Genomic DNA, 22,053 nt, shown 5'->3' on the forward strand with positions numbered 1-22,053 from the left:
AAAAAAAAAAAAAAAAAAAGACAATTTTCCATGATGTAAACACATGTAAACACACACGCACAGGCACACATTCACATCCTTACACACGTGTACCTATATTGAAATAGGTGTCAATTTCCTGGTGGTTATCTTTATCAAAGACAAGAAACCTTGTAGGAAATAACTTATGTTCACAAACTCTTCACAAATTTAAACAGGAAGAACTGAAGGAAACCTTTCAAATGAAATCAGGTATTTTTTTTTTTAAGAACATGGCTCAAACCTCTGGGCCAGCAAGATGACTTAGCAGGTAAAAGGCACTTGCCACCAAGCCTAACAACCCAAGTTCAATACCCAGAACCTACATGTAGAAGGAGAGAACTGAGAACAGACTCTCACAAACTGTCCTCTGGTCTCCATACTTGTACCATGGTACACGTGCCCGTGCACGCACATAGACATACACACACTCATACACAGACAAATCAATGTAAGAAAACTTTAAGCAACCACCGAATACATATCTGTAAGACCATTTCACCCAGTGCTCCGTGTACACAAACATTTACCCACATTGGTTGATGGTCCACATGTGATTTCAAATGGGAACCTTTTTCTTAATTATAGAACCCAGATTATGTGACAGCGACCCGTTCAAAGGCCGCTTTCTTTGGAGTAAGGGATCAAAGACAACATTATGGAAGGGCAGGGAAGGAAGAGTGGAAAGCCTGCCTGCCTTTAGTTCTAGCCAGCCCCTACAGCTCTCTCAGAATTTTCAGCATGCTTCTTCACCTCTCTCTGAGCTCCAGTTTTCTCACCGCAAATGTGTGTTTTCACAGTTGCATTTAAAAAGAACGAAAGAAAAGCTAGTGAAACAGCAAGTTCAGGGTTGAGAGCACACGTGGGCCAGGCAAAACTGACTGTTCTCCTGTGTTCCCTACCAGAGATGAGCAAATGAGAGCTCTCATTCCCATAAAGCGCCATCTGTTGCTTTAAGGACCCATTCTGAGAGTTCCCTGCTCAAGTCTACGCTAAATTACTGGGGCTGGAGAGATGGCTCAGTGGTTAAGAGCACTGACTGCTGTTGTGGAAGACCCAGGTTCTATTCCCAGCATCCACATGGCAGCTCACAACCAGCTGTAACTTCAGCTCCAGGCCAGTTGGATACCTGTGGCCTCTCGTGGCACCTGCACACATATGTACATATATGTGAGTTGTAAGTAAAATGAATACATGAATAAGATATTTAAATTAATGAATAAAAAGACTCAGTCTATCCTTTCTGCCAAGCCCATCCTGTATTCAAAATAAGTGTTTTCAAGCTGTTGGCTGGATTGTGGTTGATCATACAGGGCTGAAAATCCTTTCCCACTTTCCTACGATTTCTCTCATGCAGCCATGAGTAGCCTCAGAGAGGAGATACAGATTCAAGTATAAGATGCTTTCTCACTTGAGCCACTTGAGAAGCAACTCTGGAGGAATGGGTTTGGCATGCAGGCTTTGAAGACTGGTCCTGAAATCAGCATGGCCGGGGGCTGGTGAGATGGCTCAGCAGTTAAGAGCTCCGATTGCTCTTCCAAAGGTCCCGAGTTCAAATTCCAGCAACCACATGGTGGCTCACAACCATCCGTAATAAGATCTGATGTCTTCTGGTGCGTCTGAAGACAGCTACAGTGTACTATAGATATAATAATAAATAAATCTTTGGGCCGGAGTGAGTGGGGCCAGAGCGAGTGGGGCCAGAGTAAGCAGAGGTCCTGAGTTCAATTCACAGCAACCACATGAAAGCTCACAACCATCTGTACAGCTACCGTGTACTCATATACATAAAATAAATAAATAAATCTTTAAAGTCACCATGTCCATACTGATTGGGACAAGCCTTTGAGGGGAACCTATTACAAATGACCCCTCACCAAGGACCCTGAAATACTGGTCTTGATGTGCCATTCAGGAATTCTTCCACTTCCTGTGTAGACACAGCCATGAGCCCATTGCAAACAGAGGGACAGTGTTTGTATCTTATATCTGTCTGCTTTCACAGAAAGTGACCCGTGGGGATAATTACTCTGTATGGTGTTTTAAGTCACTTCTTGTAGTAATTTCCCAGGTAAACCTTTGCTTTCTGAAAGCAAGCAGCAGAGTCCTTGTTGCATTGAGGATGTCTTCTGGTGAAAGGAAATTAAACTTTTCACCATCAGACATGTGGTCATTGCTGTGTGAGCACACAGGACACAGCTGGCACACCCTAGTCATGTTAGCTGGGGACACCACAGACCTAGTTGTTAAGGTAGAAGACCACCTGTTTCAGATGCATTTTGCCCTACCAACAGCAAAATGTTCCATTTATAATACCTAATTCTATTCATCTTAAGCAAGAATAACAACGTATCCATAGATAGAGATCTGAAAAGCCATGTTTGTATATTTCCTAATAGTGTCACACCCATTTATTCTCTCAGAATATATTAAAAATAAATATATATCTTCTTTCAATAGATGCTATTAATATTTTCTCTTTTGTTTTCTGAAAACCACCAGACTAGAGTTTTAAAAGTCACAATGACAAATCTAACCAGTGCTATCTCATATATAACTGGAAACTTTTTTTTTTCATGACTCACTTTGGAAAAGATATTTCAAAACCTGTATTGAAAGAAAATGACTCTTTTAATTCTGGGTTTAACATGGCAATATTGCAATTCGTGGTCTAACTACCACAGGTAACCATGCATACCAAACTGCAACACAGAGAAACTGCAAAGTGATTTTTAAAAGCAGTCACCACTGCTGAAAGTAAAGAAAGAAAGGAGCTCGTGTCTTTGTTACTGGTCACTTATTACCGAGTTTGTAGAAATAAACACAAGCCCTTCCAAATGTAATTATATAAACTATTTTGGTTGTATGATAAAACTCTTAATTTGTTAGATATATACAGAATGAAAGATCTACCTTGATTTTTAAAAAAAGTTCAGAAAAAGTATTTCCTTCTCCAGTTTCCTTTAAAACTTTGATTTATTTTCAAGCCTAGGTTAAAAAAACCTCGAGACTTGTGTATAATTTCATGGCCACATGAGGTCCCACTACACCCTCCAAACAAACAAACAAACAAACAAATCCTAACTCCCGAACCAAACAACAGAATGCTGAGCCGAGAAGTTGAGTTTTTTTTTAAAAAAAACACTGGTAAGATGATTTCCACTGTCAATACGAGTCTAAAAGATGCCATTGCTTCTGCTTGTGAGGTCCAGTGCAAAGAATTTAAGGGGAGGAAATCACTGGCCGCCCTGGGCAGTGGGGGTGCTTGGTAGAGGCAGCGTCCTATGAGGAAAAGGCTGCTACACATCGCTGGGAGACCGTGCTCTCTGAGACAGCGAGGAAGGGATGCACCCACAGCAAATGAGGCAGAGGGCTTTCTGGATCTCTTGGTTTCTGAAAGCGTAAATGACAGGGTTGATGACGGAATTGTAGGTGGCGGGCAGGAGGGTGGCGTAGGTATAGATCGAGGGGTAGGAGTAATCGGCGATCAAGGAATAGAGGGTGAAAGGCATCCAGCAGGCAGCAAAGGTCCCCAGGATGAGGGCCAGGGTGGAGACCCCTTTCCGGGTAGTCACATAGTGCGATGTAGCCAGGAAGTGGTGCTGCAGGGCTATCTGATGGGCGTGCCTCATCACAATCTTACAAATCTGGATGTAGAGCTGAAGCATCAGAGCAAACATGAAGAGGAAGGAGATGGAGAGGATGGCAGCGTTGTTCTTAGTGAGAGGTCTGACCACGCTGCAGGTGGACTCGTCCCTCAGGCAGTTCCAGCCCATGACGGGCAGCAGCCCCAGGCAAATGGAGGTTCCCCAGAGCATCACTAGCATGACATAGGTAAAGGTGACGGTCCTCTCGGAGTGGTACGTCAGGGCGTAATACAGGGAGAGGTAGCGGTCCACAGTGATAGCCAGCAAACTGCAGACAGAGGCAGAGAAAGAGGCGACAATGAGTCCAATGGTGACCAGCTTGGTGGCTTCTGACTGAAGCAGGTACGCAAAAACAAAATTGATGATGAGTCCCAGGCCAGCCAGCAGGTCTGCAAGAGCCAGGCTGCCTATCAGTAGGAACATGGGGGCTCGCAGGCTGGGGCTGTGGAAGATGATAAGGACCACAACGGCATTTTCACAGCAGATGAGGGTTCCTGAGCTGCACAAGACAATGTCCCAGGGGTTGACAACGAGCTCGGGTTCTGACTCCGCAACAGAGCCCTGGGAGGGAACAGCGGCTGAGATGTTCTCCAGAGCACCGGCATCTATACAGTCCCGAGGCAGCCCGCTTAAATTGACCTTCAGGTCTTCGTTCATTTTAACCCCTGTCCTCTTCAACGGAAAGACAGGCTTTTTAATGTTTGGGTACAGCAGGGTGCCAATTCAAGATCATGCAAAACACACAGAGACAGACAACCCTGGGCTCAGATACCAGTGTCAAAATGCCACAAGCTTCAGGAATTAGAAACAAAAGCTAAAGTGTGCAACCAAAACGCTGTTGGTCTCTGAGGGAAACACGGATCAGGACTCCCGAGGCGGCACATGCACACTCGCACATTTGCCAAAACGCTGGAAACCGACATTGGCTAATTGCATCTCCCATGCCGAAAACCAACAACTGTTTGACATCTGGGCAGCTGAGAGAGCACCGCCCAGCAGCCACAAGTCTGCAGGAGGGTGGAATATTTTAAGGGCCCCAAACTCCCACCCTTCCCAAACATACCTCACGCGCGTGCACACCCCCAAACACACCTCCAGACTCAAACAAAGGGGTGGGGTCCCAGCCTCTCCCATGTGCACCGATCAGAGTGCAAGGGCTACAAAAAGGTAGGTGTGTACCACAGAGGTGCCCAGACAGACAGAGAGAAAGATATGCATGCATTTGGCGCCGCTCCCCTAGCAACGGGGACGCGCAGCCTGCGGGGCAGGGGGTTATCGGGAGTCACCTTGGCACGCCCTGGCCGAGGGGTGGCTCCTTCGGTACTGCCGAATAGCTCGGGCCACCAGCGTGGCACGTCCGTGGTGGCGCCCGCGGCAGGTGAGCTGCGGCGCTCGCGCCCGGCTCTCCGCCCTGCGCGCTCCCCGCCAGGCGCGCATCCGCGGGAACCCCACGAGGCTGCGCGCGCCCCCGCAGGTCGCAGCTGCGTGAGGGGCGGGAGCCCGCCACCGTGGACGCTCGCCTGCAGCGGTCATGCGGAGACCCGCTCGAACTGCCGGAGAGCCTGGCGACCTACTTTGATCCTGTGGCTTGCCTGAGGCGCCCTAGCCCCTGTGGGCTCGGCTTCCTACGCTTTTCCCTAAACTGCCGAGTTCAGGACCAAAAGAATTGTAAACGGCCCGGTTTTCGGGATGAACAGGAGGAATGCGGGGTAAGCAGGTTAGGGCTGGCGGAGGAGACTTACAACAGCAAGCGTCTTCCTCTCTTAGATTGCAGTTGGCTGGTCTGCAAATTATTGTTCCCTTGGGGACGTTCGCTTAACTGGATAGGAGCTGCTGCTCTTAGATCGCCCAGTTGAACTTATTAAGCACTCTCAGAGCCGTTCGCGAGTGGAAATCATTTAGGGCGTTCTTGCAAAAGCTTCCTTCAGGCACTGGCCCAAACCCAATTCATTTAAGTACCCAAGTGACACTTATTAATTTACTGTTTCTTGTACCTCATCCACGGAGTCTGGGGTTAAGATCCTGAAGGTTGTCTGCCGGAAAAGGACTAGCCTGTGTCTCTCATCCTGGAACCGGATCAGATCTTAAATTTAATCACGCTCTCCAGCCTAAAGGTGGGAGGAGACAAATCCTATTTCCGTGTGGCCTACATGTTGTGCAAGGCAAAGGATACTGAGGACCCTTCATATGGGGTTATCATCAGGTGCATCTGCCTCCCCTGTGTCTCACTAAAATTCCTACTCCAGCCTACCAGGCTCCGAGCCTTAGGTCTCTTTTTACCCCATGCTCCCCCACCCCAACCCCACCCCCGGGCGCATCCATCAGCGGCTGTCTCTACCTTGTTGCATTGCTCCTGGTACCAAAACCCTCACTTCACCTCCCTGGTTACAGCCTTCCTCATCTCTCCGCTGCACTTCTGCTACCCGTCCTTTCCCCCTAAGGCAACACACTAAACCAGGCGTGACCTTGCCTTGATGTAGCAGAATTGTTCTGCCCAACCTGAGCCCTCACACTACTTCTGAACTCTCTCCCTGGACATTCTGCTTTGGGACACATGGAGCTGTTTAGTTTTCTGCTGAGTCTTCTCATGTCCCCCAAAAGGCTCCAGGACTCTTTCTGAGTCCCGTTTTCCCTGCGGCAACACTTCTGAAACTTGACTTCGAAACCAGCAGTTCGGGCTGGTGAGATGGCTCAGTGGGTAAGAGCACCCGACTGCTCTTCCAAAGGTCTGGAGTTCAAATTCCAGCAACCACATGGTGGCTCATAACCATCTGTAACAAGATCTGACTCCCTCTTCTGGAGTGTCTGAAGACAGCTACAGTGTACTTACATATAATAAATAAATAAATCTAAAAAAAAAAAAAAAAAAAAAAAAAAAAAAAAAAAAAACCAGCAGTTCTGGGGTTGGGGTCCCCGGCGTCAGTCCCAGATGCTGGTGATGCAGACCTGCCGGTCACACTTTAAGAAACGAGGTTCTCAAAAAAAAAAAAAAAAAAAGAAAGAAAGAAAGAAACGAGGTTCTGTGGAGTTTAAATAGTTGTGTGTATGGAAAGGAGACATCACTTGCGTCAAGGACCATGTGAAAGCCTTGCGTGAACAAATTCAGGAAGACGGAATCTTAGCACTCACAGGCATACCCTGGACTAGTGGTAAGACAAAAATCAACGTTATCCCAGGTAGCAGGTACTGCTGTGAAGGGATGCTCGTTTCTCTTTTCATATTAGAACAGAGCAATGGGAAATGAGCAATGTGGAGCTGGAGGGGTGGCTCAGTGGTTACATGCTCTGGCTGCTCTTGCAGTGGACCTGGGTTCAGTTCCGGGCGTGTATAAGGTGACTCACAACCATCTGCAACTCCATTTCCAGGGAATACAACTCTCTCTGCTGGCCTCCTCCAGCATTACATGCACAAGGTACACACAATACAAGCAGACAAACACTTAATACACATAAAATAAACAGGTCGGTTTTAAAAAAAAAAAAAAAAAAAGGTCAATGGTTTCATATAGACAAAAGCAATTTAACAAAAGATAGCTCAAACCAACTGGTTAAATTTTAGGAGCCTCTCATTGGTTGTGCAGTTCTGGAAAAGCAAATTCACAGGACAAGCTGGATGCCCTTCAAGCCGATAGCAAGAGCATGCACTTTGACCTTACAGGCTTAATTTACTCAGCCATAGAATTTGTCCACGTTTCCCCCAGAGCTAAGGATGGAACCTGAATCCAGTCTTACATTGATGCGCGTGTGCCCTGCCCCTGAGCTGTTCATCAAGCCTGGAGTTCACTCTCTGTGGCATGGTTGGGAAATAAGGAGAAAGATCTGAGTGGGCAGGGCTGGGCGAAGGCAGAGGTGAGCTGAGGCGTGTGTGGTTCTGCGCTGGAGCCTGAGAGAAGTAGAAAGAAGGAATTAAATAGGCGCACACCTAGAGCTGAGACCAGCTGAGATGCCTAAGCTCAGACTCCAACCATCTGGAACTGTGACCCTAATTAAATCTTTTCTTCTATAAGTTGCTGTGGACATGGTATTTTGTTACAACAATAGAAACCTCTTGAGCCCCCAGCCCCCTGCCACATAAGACAACTCAGTGACTCCAGGTGGCTGGCAGCAGCTGCACCCCAATTTGCCCATTCCCCTAAAAAGCCTTTATCATTAAAAAAAAAAAACTTTCCAATTTTTAAACACACACACACACACACACACACACAGCCCCAAAGTCATACACCGTAGAGTACATCTATACAGTTATAATATGGAAGCTATGGCATTTGGCATTCACATGTGAATATGTCTTATGCACTTATCCACCACTAGACAAAAACTCCACACAGAATTAGAACTAGAAACATAATTTTCTTTATGTCCCTTTTCATAACTTCTGTGAGTTACCATCCAATCCTTTCTGATCACTTATATTTAGCTTTTCTAAATTTGCATATATTTACTATATTTAAATATACTCTAAATATTACATGTAATACAGTTTAAGACAAAGAAAAGAGGACTTCTTGCTCCTCGAATGACTGCTGTAACTTAACTTTATTTCAAATTCCTTATTTATTGGTGTGCTTAGGACTTTCGTGAGTTACCACAAAGCTGAAATCTAGTTCAAACTAGATTAATGCCTTTTACTGTCTGGCAGGGACAGATCTAGACTAACCCATGGGAAAGTGGAAGCTGCAAGAAGCATTTGCCAGGCAATGGGCAGTCAGTTCCTCCCTGATTTATCTATGCTCGTCTTTGCTTCTCTGCTTGCCAGCATCTCATTTTTTCTACCTCAGGCTGGTTCTTCCTTGTATCAGAGTCAAGTTGCTCTAGGCAGCCATGAGTTTGCACCCTACTCTGAGGCTATCTTCCTAGTCTGCAGAGAAGAATTCCATGGGGGAATCATTGTGCACGTGTGTGTGTGTGTGTGTGTGTGTGTGTGTGTGTGTGTGTGTGTGTTGCTGTGGCACTGCCCAGGGCCACATGTATAGAGTCCTGAGATGAATGTCTGCTATAGTTAGAATCATGAACATTCCCCTAAAGATAAATGTGTTAAGCTGTGAAGAATGGGTGTATTGATATTCCAGCATCCAGGAAATGTTGGCAGGAGGATCAGGGGTTCAAGATCTCCATCAGTTAAGGTTTCTATTACTGTAACAAAACACCGTGGCCACAGCCACTTAGAAAGGAAAGCATTTAATTAGGGGTACAGCTCCAGATGCTTAGAGACCAGGATGGCAGAGCAAAGGCAGGGCAGCAGGGACAGCTCACAAATCTAAATAAAAAAAAATAAAAAAAAATAAAAAAAACAGACAGTAGAAGGCAGAGAGCACAGGCTTGGTGAGAGTCATTTGAAACCTCAAAGCCCATATCTAGTGACACACTTCGACAAGTCCACACCTCCTAATCCTTCCCAGACAGTTCCAACCAACAGGATGGGGAGGGGACCAAGTATGCAAGCATCTGAACTTATTATGGGGGCCATCCTCATTCAAACCACCACACTTAAGAGCTATGAAGAGAGAGACAGAGACAGAGAAAAGTCTTGGTTCTGAGGGTGACACTTGGGAGGGGTGTAACCTGCAGGAAGGAGGGAGAGCCTTGAGGGAGATGCTTGGCCATTAGGGTCCTTCATCTGTCTTTGTTCTGCCTCACACATCCACCTTAATGTGCTAACCACACCTCAGGCTCGAATCAATGGAGCCAAGTTAACATGTGCTGAGCTCCCAAAACTGCAACCCCAAGTACATCTCCTTTCTTGATAACTTGATTATCTCAGGTATCTTGTTATAAGGATAAAAGGGCAACTAATATGATGTTACATGCAAACTTCCCCAAACGCAACTTCCCAGAGAAGGATGGAGGTTGGAAAGTGTAGGTGCCCTCTATAACTTGAGATGGATGGGCAGATTTGAGAGTTTAGCACAGCCTTCAGTCATAAGGGTCATGAAAGAGCTGTCTACAAAGCCGTCTTCTTGATTTACTCCCCACACATTGTAGGACACAGTCGATGTGTGTGACACTTATCGCCTCTTCATTACATAGCTTTTTGACCATTTGCTTTATAACACTGGCAAGTTTAAGATCTTCCAGTCTGGTTACAGGCTACCCCCCAAATTCCTATGTCACGTGACAATGGTCATATGCCCACTTTAACCAGTGTGATATTGATTCTTACATGACGAATCAATCAGGAGCCCTCCTGTGAGGCTTGGTGTCTACAACAAGGAGATAAAAGTCTTTGCAACATGGGCTGACACTGCTTCCACTGCTGAGTGGGCTTCCTAGGGGACCCTGAACGAGTCTGCCATCGCTCTCTTTCCTTGTGACCCAAGTTTAATAACACTCAGTGGCCTCCTCTCTGTGGTTTGAGGGAGGTGGTTACTGTGAGCGCTTCCTTCTGGGATTGGTACGTCTGTACTGGCTGTCTTTCTTTTGCCATCGGGGCAGCTTGACTGGAGGAAAGGAAGTCTTCTGTGGACGCTGTGATGCTTGACTATGTTGGGGACTGCAGAAACCAAGGTTACTCCATACATTCCAGCCCAAGCATGAGTTAGCACGTCCTGTGACACTTCCCATCCTGGCTTGAAGTGCTGGTGAATGAAGCAGGAAGAGAGAGGGGAGGTAGCAAAGCCCTCTATTCAATCCCTCCAGCAATGCAAAGTGCAGCCAGGAAGAGCTCCAGCTGTGTTCTTGCCAGGGGTGAAGGGAGGGGCCAATGACCATGGTTTTGTGTCTGGGTGATGCTACCAGGGCAGCTCAAGGTTGGGCGATTGGTCTGTGCCTTGTGTGGCAAGAGGGATGGCCCAGTTTAATACTGGATTATTTCACATGTGTGTGCCCTACCCACATGTGAGGTTTACACATACCTGAGTGTACACTGATCATGTAACCCCAAGAAAGGTGGGGTTCACACTCTGCTACATTTTACTTGTCCGTAACAGTAACAGCCAAGCGAAGGAGATATTGGTATGGATTCTCCAAACTGTCCTTTTGCTGAATATGTTTCTTTAGACCAGCCCGTGTCCAGAGGTTTCTATGATCACTTCACACTAAAAACTAATTTAAAAATATACTAATTTTATTTACACACGTATCTTGCCTGTATGTATGTCTGTACACCACGTGATACATGCCTGATGCCCACAGAAGAAGATGCCACCAAGAAGAGAACATCAGAGCCCCCTTGGAACAGGGTTTACAGATGCTTGTGAGCTGCCATGTGGGTTCTGGGACCCAAACTCTGGTCTTCTGCAAGAGCAGCCAGTGCTCTTAACTGCTAGGCCACCTTGCCACCCTCATAATATCACATGCATACACAAACACACAGAGACCTCAGACAAGAGGACGACGGTGCATTGAGCTAAACATATCTGGGTCCCTGAAAACCCGAGGCATTGCTGATTTTACTCATGTCCCTTAACTGGGTAGAATCTGACGCCGGAGGGCTGCTGAGGGATGTAGTAATTCAGGCTTTACATCTTTTCAAAGCACTCACAGAAGAATGTCTTACAGTTGAACTAGTAGAGAAAGGGTTAAGGAGACTTCAGGTTCTAAGCAGCCTTTCTTTAAGGAACTTAAAGGTGTTCCGTACCCTTCCAGACTAGGGGCTGTGTCAATGGAACACCCACTTGGCTGGGCTCTGGGCTACAGCACAGCCCTTCACGGGAATAAGAGCACAGGTATGCTGTGGACGGCATCAGGTGGATGGCCAGCTGACTACAGTCTCAAGAGAGGATATTAATTTATCCTCCCACTCTGGCTTAGTTTGGGGTCTGATTTTTTCAGCCTTCTGCACCCTCAAACATCAGTTCTGCCGGCTTTGTGAGTGGCTCATCTTTGAGGAGTCAATTGGTGTGAACCCAGTTTCTGCATAATATGTATGCTCTCAGGAGCCAGGTATGAACAAGGTTGTCATGGCCTTGAGCAGGTTCTCTGTTTGTAAAATGAGAATGTTCACAGCCTCGACCACCTGGGGCTGTGCCTACAGCACACACACCCAGCCTGGCACACAGCCGAGACTCTTGCTGTTGCCACTGGGCTGGGCTGCCTCCCCACTGCCCTGTACAAGTGGAAACGTGGACTCCACTCTTCAGTTGCACTGACCTGGGCATTCTCCCTGAAATCACTGCCATGAAAAATACCCAAATTTCTGGAGACTGTCTATCAACTTGACCGTCAAAGAATATCCAGAACCCAAATTTGCCCAGACATCGAAGCTACGGACATATCCTTCAGTAAGGGAAATGGGTAAATAAGTCATGGCGCATACAAGCAGTAGAATATTATTTAGTACTGAAAAGGAAATGAACTATGACATCACAAATGAGGATGCGAGATGCCTACATGAAGGCAATGTAAAAGGACACGTACTGTGGGAATCTAACTATTTTGGCATTCTGGAAATGTTTAAACTATAGCAGCAAGATGACTAACGGCTGTCTTCCTGGGGCTAGGGAGATGGCACGCAGAGGGTTTCGATGCAATGGTGTCCCAGCAGCTATCAGGATGCATTACTCCAAACCACCAAACTGACCAAGGTGTGAGCTGGACACGTAGAGAGATAAGAACAGGTCAAGGCAAGTTCATCAAGTGTAACAAACACACTAGTCTGGCAGCAGAGAGTGACAGCCTGGGAGGCTGTGTACCCCTGGGAGCAGGGGGCTGATGGGAACGCTTTGTACCCTTCTGCTCAGTTTTTCTGTGAATCTGAAATTGCTCTAAAATTAGCCTAGTAGATAAAGACTAATAGAGGGTCAGCGTAGGAAATAGATTGAAACAATCAACTAGTGAATGTTCAAATACAAATATTAGCAGGAGGGCTGGTGAGATGGCTCAGCGGGTAACAGCACTGACTGCCCTTGCAAAGGTCCTGAGTTCAATTCCAGCAACCACATGGTAGCTCACAACCATCCATAATGAGATCCAAGGCACTCTTCTGGCACTTCTGAAGTCAGCTACAGTGTATTTATGTCTAATAGTAAGTAAATCTTTGGGCAAGCGGGACTGAGTGAGCGGAGTTGACCGGCGGGAGCAGGACTGACCAGTGAGAGCAGAGGTCCTAAAAAATCAATTTCCAACAACCACATGAAGGCTCACAACCATCTATACAGATACAGTGTACTCACATACTTAAAATAAGTAAATAAATCTTTAAAAAAAAAAACAAATATTAGGAAGAAAGAAAAAGGAAAATGTTGCTTCCAGAATCCCCTACTACTCTCTCTGTCTCTCTCTCTCTCTCTGTCTTTCTCTGTCTTTCTCTGTCTCTCTCTCTCTCACACACACACACACTCACATTCACACACGCATATACACACACTCACATACACACTCACACACATTCACATACACTCACACACATACACACACACACACACACACACACACACACACACACACACCTTGCTTTGCTGGCTCACTCCATGGTCTTCCCTCCACCAGTTCTAGCTACCTGAAATTTATTCTTCATACACATTAATCACATACTCTTAGTTGGCCAAAGCCCTGATAGGGTCCTAATTCCCACAGGAAAGCCTAATTTCTCATGTCAGTTTAGCAATCTGAGCCCCTGAATCTCCATCTCTCCTCACCCCATGTCCCTTCCTCCCTGAGTCAGACCTTACCCTGGGCGTCTTTTCTAAAATGTCGTCTATACATGTCCCATGACTGGCACCTTTCTTACTCTGGTCTTTCTCCAAAATTTCATTTTCTCCTAGGCAGCAGTTCTCAACTTGTGAGGTCTTGACCCCTTCAGGGGGTTGAATGACCCTTTCACAGGGCTCACCTAAAACCATTAGAAAACACAGAAATTTACATTACACTTCTTAACAGTACCACAATTACAGCTCCGAAGTAACAATGAATAATTTAAGGCTGTGGGTCCCCACAGCTTGAGGAACTGTATAAAAGGGTCACAGCCTTGGAAAGGCTGAGAACCACTGTCCTAGGGAGTCTCATTGTGGCTGCTAGTGTGTCCCCAACATATAAACCTTCTTTCCACTCTGCTCTTCTCCATAGTTCTATTAACTCAGCTTGTCTTCCCACCCACCAGTGTACAGCCCAACAAAGGCAAGTCGGGATCTTTGTTTAGTGGTTACTTTCGCTCCAGTGCCCCAGGACACTGGCTACTGAACAGAAGGCAGCACTGAGCTGTGTGGAATGTGCTTCTCAGTGGAACCAGGCTCTCAAGGAATCTGAGACCCTGGCCCCAACCTGCTGAACTTCAGCATGGTGCCTAAGGACTCTCTGTCAGACTTAGACGTGGTATTGGTAGCACCTGGTGTACAGCAGCAACCCTTCTCACTGAGAGTTCTTTTGTCCTTCAAGTTACACATCTTGGTGCTCCGCAGACGGACTTTACTTGGGTCCCTGATCTGCGTGGAACGGGTCTCTGGTTGCAGGTGAGTGAGGATTCAGCGAATGCGGGGTGACAAACAAATACGGACACAAGGGAGTGTGGTATCTGAATGCAATTTGTCAAATCGAGCATCAGACTATACAGAAGAAAATAGGGAAGTTACACAAAACAGAGGGTTGCAAACATGGAAGGGCTGGCAGGAATCAGCTGGGATAACATTCAAAGTTAACAGCTGGGATCAAAAACAGCTCCACCTAAAGTCAGCTTAAAGTCAGTAGCTGGGGGCAAGGGCTTCATGCCCTTGTCATAGTTCCTATAGTCCACCTTCCCCCTAGGCCATTGTAATGCTTGTGTATGGGTGTAACTCAGCTACCTATGGTTCTAAGTATCTACCCTGGTTCCTCTTTAGATCACAAACTTCCTTCTTCTTAGAGAATGGTAAATTCCTGTGTAGGGCAGTGACTTAGCTACCTAAACCCAGGGTCAGCTCAAGGACTGACTGCCTAGGATCTAACTTGGCTATGTATTAAGGGAAAGCACGTGGATCTGTTTTCCAACTAAAGCAAGGACATTGGAGCATTCGTTATACGGGATGCCACGATTTCAGGAGACTAAGTTTCCGTGAACTTTTTGCCTCGGGACAGCGCCCAGGTTTTGGGGGACTGTTGCACTTGTCACTACTGGAGAATGTAGCATTGGTGCAGAAGACAACACCAATAAACATGACGGTGTGAAGTGTGTATGTCTTAAACTCCTTTGTAACTCATTCAAACACACAAGCCAGAAGGAGTGAAAAAAAAAGCCCCCCAAGGAACAGAATTCCTGTGTAGAGTTAGATTTTTTTCAAAACCTACTTTAATAAGGGTCCTTAAACACTTCAACCTCCCTTCTAGCCCATCGACCAAATAGGGCAAGGGGGTGTGGACCTGTTAGAAGCAGGTCTTTGGGGGGTGACTCCAATCTTTGTTGTCAGGATATCAGCAGTCCAGTCCAGAACACCAAATACGAGTCAGTAGCAGAAGCTCCACCCAGAAGAAACAGAGTGGCTTCTCTGAATTGACACAAGTCCGAGGACGAGGCAAGAAGCAGCCAGGCTATCGGGAGAAGTTCTTTACCTCGTTTTTCTCTATGAAGTCCCAACAAGCGAAGATCAGTGAAGTCCAGAAAGCATTACAAGGCGAAGCAATGTAAGAGCATCATCAGTGAAGGCCAGGGAAGCATAGCAAGGCAAACCAATGCAAGAGTGGGGTTATGTTTATATTCGTTCTAAACATCACACGTCCTCTCAAGAGGCTGCTCCATCAAAGCATCATACGCCCCCTCACATGTCTGCTTCAGCAAAACATCCTCTCAAGATAGCTTCCTGAAAAATATCACGTGACACAACTGAGTTTAAAAAAAAAAAAAAAAAAGCAAAAAAACAGAAATTTCCACTTCATTCCTGCCTTCCCAGAGAGTATGATAGGGAACAAAGTGAATAGCAGAAGTCACAGTGAGACAGCCCATGTGTGGCCAGCGTTATCCTATCTGCTTCTGGTTCCTGGGACATTGATGGTGAAAAAAGAGAAACACTGACATCTGTGTTGGTAGACCTTCTGGATGCTTCAAAGGTACTGATGGTACCTTTGGTCATTAGTTAATAGGGTGGTGCTCCACTCTGCCAAGAGCTAGTGTGGTGGTTTGAGTAAGAATGACTCCATAAGCTCATATACATACATGCTTGGTCCCCAGTTGATGAACTGTTTGGAAGGATTAGGAAATGTGGTCTTGTTGGAGTAGGTGTGTCATTGGAGGAGGTATGTCACTAGAGGTGGGCTTTGAGGCTTTAAAAGCTCACACCTGACCCACTCTCTTTGTCTCTGTCTCTCTGTGACTCTCTCTGTCTCTGTCTCTTTGTCTCTCTGTCTCTCTCTCTCTCCCTCCCTTTCTGCCTGCTGCCTGTCAGTCGGGATGTAACCCTCTCAACTACCACCCCAGTACCATAACTGCCTGTGTGCTTTCATACTCCCCTCCATGATAAAGGACTAACCCTCTGAAACTGTAAGCAGCCCCCTAGTTACATGCTTTCTTTTATAAGAGTTTTCTTGTCAATAATGTCTCTTCACAGCAACAGAACACTGACTAAGATACCCAGGTTTATTAGAATTTCAGTCATCTTCCTCCATGGCCACTAAAAATGCCTTCTCTATTCTCCCTATGAAGAATCAGATTAAATGATGTTGAAATAATGTCTTCGGCTCAACTTTGGCTCTCGCACATCTGCTCTCCAACTCGTTAAAAGTGCTATTTATGAGCTAATCATCTCCTATTAAAATTAAATGGCATAAAATTTGAATCAGCTCAATTGAATTCACAGCCTTCCCTGATGTATTTATCCAGTTCTCAGAGGAGCCCTGAGAGAGGCCTGTCTGGGTCTCTTTAGCTAAGTCCCATCCTGCACCAGGCTCTCACCCACAACTATAAAGTGACCACTGGTACAAAGAAAGTGAGAAACCCCAGGCTCTCTCCCCCAGTCTGTGAATTAAGAAAGAGACGCATAGATAGCACCAACTTCACAGGATGTAATTTGAGATGAAATTAAAGGGTGCAGGACTGAGATCAGCTGACGAAGCGCCTGCCACACGAGCATGATGTCCTAAGCTCTCACTGCTTGCCCACAAGCACTTGATGCTAAGATGCTATTCCTGAGGACGGCACACACTTTGGTTTTAGGATGCAGACAATCACATTCCGACAGGAAACTTCCTCCCTGGTGAGTGTATTTATTGTGGTGGAAGGTATGCAGGATGCAAGAAGGCTATGTCACAGTCTGGGGTGAGTTTCACGGGGCTTTCTGTTTGGGGAGTAAGTGGGACCGACATCTGGGAGGGCCTGGAGAGGCATGACTGGTCAGGGGAGGAGGCCAGCTGAGGACTAGTGGTAGCAAAGACTCTGACACTTCCTGGCAAGGTCTGTGGTGGACTGGAGATCACCCTAAATGGAGGTGACAAGGCCTTGGTGTACCGTTTGCTACCCACTAACTTTTGGATGTACACCTCCTACCCCATCCCTGGAGAAAGCACCCAGAGAGGAATACACTAGATAGAAGTTACTGGTGGCCGACATCTGGAACATCTGGAAGGATACATCAGGCCTCAGAGGGCACATGCTGCCTGCTCTGGAAGGTGAGCTCTCGAAGGCTGATGTGCTATCACGTCCACTCACCTATCCTCACCTAGGACAGCGAATGCTTCAAGGCCACCCGACTGAATACACTTTAGATTGCAATTAAGACTACTATTTCAGAACTGAGGCAGGGAGGCTTGAGATACAAACTATCGCTGAGATAGTGTCACATTTTAAGGAAAGAAGACATAAGAAAGAACAAAAAACTGGCGCACGCCTTTAATCCCAGCACTCGGGAGGCAGAGGCAGGCAGATTTCTGAGTTCGAGGCCAGCCTGGTCTACAGAGTGAGTTCCAGGACAGCCAGGGCTACACAGAGAAACCCTGCCTGGAAAAAAAATGAAACAACAACAACAAAAAAGTTGTAGCCTATGTACATAACCACACTCTGCTAAAGATACATATTTTTGAATTTTAAAAAAATTATTATCTATGTTATGTGTATGAGCAGTTGCCTGCATGAATGTTCATGGTCTACTTGCATGCCTGGTGCCTACAGAGGCCAGAGGAAGGTTTCAGCTCCCTGCAAGTGGAATTGCAGCTGGTTGTGAGGCATCATGTGACCGCAAAATATGGAACCCGTTTCCTCTTCAAGAGCAGCGAGTGCTCTTCATTGCTGAGCCACCTCTCCAGCCCCTGAAGAGGTGTTTCCAAAGACAGTATTTGGATAGTTCTTGTTATTCTCAAAGATTTTTGTGTAAGGGATTACATTGTCTCAGGACAGTGGTTCTCAGACTCGGATTTTTGGACTGGGGTACAGCTAGGATTGAGAGCCACCATGGTCAAAGCTAACAGGCTTGTGGTAACTCACCTTGAGACGGCAGACAGGCACCTGGCAAATGACTTCCCACATTGGAAGCCACCAGGGCTTGGTTCCCCCGCACCGTGGACGAAGACTCAGGAGGAGAAGCTAGAGCACATGGTCATCATGAAACTTAGCAATTTGGCAAGAGCTGTGAGCAAAGTTCATTTGACATGGTGTCTGCGTCTATTTATCAACAAGGCAGTGAAGAAAGCATCCAGATGAAACCAATTGCATCCAATCCTATAAAAGGGAGACTGTATCCCAGTTTCTCAAAACTAAGACTCAGTTATCTTCCCCTTTTCAAAGCTCTCGCCCGCCATTGCGAGTTCAGAAGGTTCACACATGAAAACGAACGGCACCAGGACGGACCCTTAGCTGAGGTAACAGATTCTGTTTTTATTTCTCAGCTTAGGTCATGTGTTGATGCCCTGTTCTATTATTTAGAACTTTGGAAAAATAAAACTCAAACAATCATCCTTTCTACATAAGAAATTTGATGGGTTCTGGTTTTTGCTTGTTTGTATTGTATTGTGATAAAATATACGTGACATTAAACTTTCCCACTGTAACTATTTTGTGCATGTGCATGTTTGTGGTTGGGGGGGATGCATATGTGCGCATGCATATGTGTTCATGTGTGGAGGTCAAAGGTCAGCCTCAGGGGCGTTTCATCAGACACCATCCACCTGATTGATTGATTGATTGATTGATTGATTTAGAGGTGGTGACTGTCACTTGGTCCCAAGCTCACCGGTCAGGCAAGGCTGGCTAAGCAGCAAGCTCCAGGGATCCACCTGTCTCTGCCTCCCAGTGCTGGGATTTCAAGCACATGGCACTGAATGAAGTGTTTTCTAAGTGGGTTTCAGAACTAACCTTGGGTCCTAGTGCTTGTACAGTAAATGCTTTACCAACTGAACTGTCTCCTTAGTCCTGCGATGATTCATAAACTCACACTAAGTGGTTCATGCTGGTGAGCAGCTGTGGCCACCATCCACCTCCCAAATGACAGTTCTGTGCTCATTTGCCACAACTCCCTTCCTCAACCACCGGCCTGCTTCTGCTGTAGGAGTTTGACCATGACAGGTATGTAAAGGTAATAAGACAGGACCTGTCCATTTGTGTTTGGGTTATTTCATTTAGCGTGATTTCCTGTATAGAATGCACAATGATTCTCTCTTTTTGATGTGTGCATGCGTATATATATATATATATATATATATATATATATATATATATATATGTAAAACAGTTTACCATGTTTACATTTTTAAATTTTTTTAACTTCATAATTTTATGCATATGTCCGTTTTGCCTGCATGTATGTATGTATGTATGTATGTTCCCCATGTGTGTTTCCCATACATGTCTGATGCCCAAGTAGGTCAGAAGAGGGCATTGGATCCCCTGGAACTGGAGCTGCAGATGGTTGTGAGGCACCATGTGGTTCTTCTGAACTGAACCCAGGTCCTTGGGCAAGTGCAGCCAGTGTTCTAACCACTCTGCCATCTCTCCAGCCTCACATTTACCACTGTCTTAACTGTTACAAAGTCTGCATCCAGGTTGTATTGGGGACATTCACATTGTCTCGACGCCATCACCACCTCCTGCCTCCAGAATCCTTGTCATCTTCCCACACTGAGATTTTTAGTCTCACTTTCTTCTCTCCCCTCCCCTCCCCCATTAGCCTGCATCCTTCCCTCTGCCCCCCGAGACTGTGACTCATCTGGATACCGCACATGAGTAGAATCTTACAGTAGCGTCCCTCTACGACTGGCTTATTTCACTTAGCGCTGAGACCTGGCAGCTCACACCCAGTGTGCCACGTGTCAGGATCTCCTTTTGCACCAGCTGTCCATTGTGCCTCTGCGTCCACTCCTCGGTGGACACTGGGCTTCCTCTACACTTCAGCTGTTACCAACACTACTGCTGTGGATACAGACGTGTAACTAACTAAGAACAACAGTTCTCGGGTGAAATCCACGAGCCATGAAGCAGTGGCCTCCGTCAGGGCCGCCGGAGAGATGTGGGATCAGCATCAACAACAGCTCTCAGATCCCTGTTTGAAACATCTATTATGTTCCTGCTGGACCCTGTTTTCTAACGATTTTATTTCTTGGCACAATCAACTGTATGTCACACCATGCTATTTTGGAAAGGCGTCTGTAACTAGAAAGCATTTCTCAGAGCGTTCTTGAGAGGTTCGTTGCCTAGGAACCGTTTGATAATCCTCATTGATTTAGCCAATGAAGGAAGCATGCCGGAGTCGCCCATGGCTTAAAACATCCATTTTCGTGCTGGTTCATGGAACTCAAGAGGCCCTTTTTTTTTTTTTTCATAGATTGCTCAAATTGGAGAGTCCACGGAGCTGTGTAAGACACTAATATGTTTTAAGAAACTGAAAACATGGATTTGAAACCATTTTCTCTACGCCTAAGTGTTCTCTTTGCACAGAGGGGATTGTGTCTTTGTGATCTGACGAGAATAATTATTCTGGCAGTTATATTAGAGATGTTTAAGGATGACATTTGGGTAAGAATTGGGACATGGCTCTGACATTAGAGCCATCTATGCCTCTCTGGACAAGTCATCGTCCATGCCAGGTGAGATTGTTGTGGTGCTGTGTCTGCTTTGGGGTCACCCACGCGCCCGTGAGCAGCCTCTGACCTGTGCTCTGTACGTGAACCCAATGAGCTCACTGGCTGGGAAGTTGGACCTTGGTGGAATTATCATTTGTCACGTGCACACTGCATCAGGTGAACGGGTGCTTGTTCACATCTCCCCAGGGAAAGGCTCACAGACACAGAATAACCTGACTATTCTGAAGGGGACCCACGTTAGCAACACACCTCTTTAAAGTCATTAACAGGTATTTAGTACCTGCCTGTCACTTTAAATAACATGAACAAAGGGAGAAAGGTGCACACAGAGGAGGGGAACGATGCCCTGTCAGTGGTATTGGACAGGTTAAGAAGGAAACAGAACCAGCCCATCCCCCACGAGCTATGATCCCCGTGCCTAAGACCTGCCTGGCGAGGTGATTGCCTTCTTTCTGATGTAGTGGCAAATTAGAATCTTAATTTGCTGCACTTGTGACTATTCATACCCCCTTGCTACAGAAAAGGCAATGAGTTTAATTATGGACTACTGTCTTAGACTGTCCCCAAGGAGAAGGCTAAATAAAACACACCTGGTCCGCATCGCCTTCCGAGGAACCTGCAAATCTTCTGAAATCTGAAACACAACTGCCCACGAGGTTGCAAGGGAGGCTGTAGCTCTGTTCACTTCAGAGGCTGAGAAAAGTCAGCACTGGACATGGGAGCCCAGTGGCTTCTGAATTGCCCTCGTGGTTCTTTCTTTGGAAGTGACCTGGTAATCGTTAACCCGTGGGTGGGTATTTGCTCTCCAGATAGACAGGGTCACAGGGCATGGGCACTGGAAGGAAAGAAAACCAGGCTTTAAATGGTTGAGAAAGACAGTTTAAAAAACACAAAACAATTTGTTGGCTCATGATTCTGGAGGTCTCCATCCATGACTGCCTGGGCCATAGTGAGGCAGTGAGGCAGAATATCTTGGTAGAACATGAAGAGACACAGTGCCATAATTAACTGTGATCCGAAAGGGAGAAAAAGCCAGGTGTGGTGGCGCACGCCTTTAATCCCAGCACTTGGGAGGCAGAGGCAGAGGATTTCTGAGTTCGAGGCCAGCCTGGTCTACAAAGTGAGTTCCAGGACAGCCAGGGCTACACAGAGAAACCCTGTCTCGAAAAAACAAAAACAAAAAAACAAAAAAACAAACAAACAAACAAAAAACAGAAAGGGAGAAAAAGGGGGAAGGCTTGGGAACAAGGTAGATCTGTCTACAACACATCCGCCAGGGACCCACTGCATCCAGGGTAGAGGTCCTGCCTACTACTCCGCACCACCTCTCAGTGATGCTGTTGCGATATGAATCCCTGGGAGGATTAACCCATTGATGGATTCAGAGCTGCCATCACCCAGTCACTAAGGCGTCAGTCACCCCTAAACACTGCTGCACTGGGACCCAAGCCTTCAACACATGAACCTTCGGGGGTGAACCT

General features: G+C 46.4%; 1 protein-coding gene across 4 annotated transcripts; it reads right to left on the reverse strand.

The window, feature by feature from the left end:
• Positions 1–2,378: 2,378 nt before the first annotated feature.
• Positions 2,379–21,284, reverse strand: Gpr12 (G protein-coupled receptor 12). Of its 4 annotated transcripts, none has more exons than XM_029533645.1 (2): positions 4,952–5,636; positions 2,379–3,933 (listed from the first exon to the last, which is right to left on the reverse strand). In XM_029533645.1, exon 2 carries the CDS (start codon positions 3,843–3,845, stop codon positions 3,318–3,320), a length of 528 nt encoding a protein of 175 aa, XP_029389505.1. In that variant the 5' UTR covers positions 3,846–3,933; positions 4,952–5,636; the 3' UTR covers positions 2,379–3,317. The 4 variants fall into 4 exon arrangements, with proteins under 4 accessions (XP_029389505.1, XP_021042716.2, XP_021042715.1 ...); XM_021187057.2 differs by having other exon boundaries at positions 2,379–4,330; XM_021187056.2 differs by having other exon boundaries at positions 2,379–4,335.
• Positions 21,285–22,053: the final 769 nt, after the last annotated feature.

This window comes from Mus pahari, chromosome 23 (assembly GCF_900095145.1).
Source record: "Mus pahari chromosome 23, PAHARI_EIJ_v1.1, whole genome shotgun sequence".
Taxonomy (NCBI): Eukaryota; Metazoa; Chordata; class Mammalia; order Rodentia; family Muridae; genus Mus; species Mus pahari.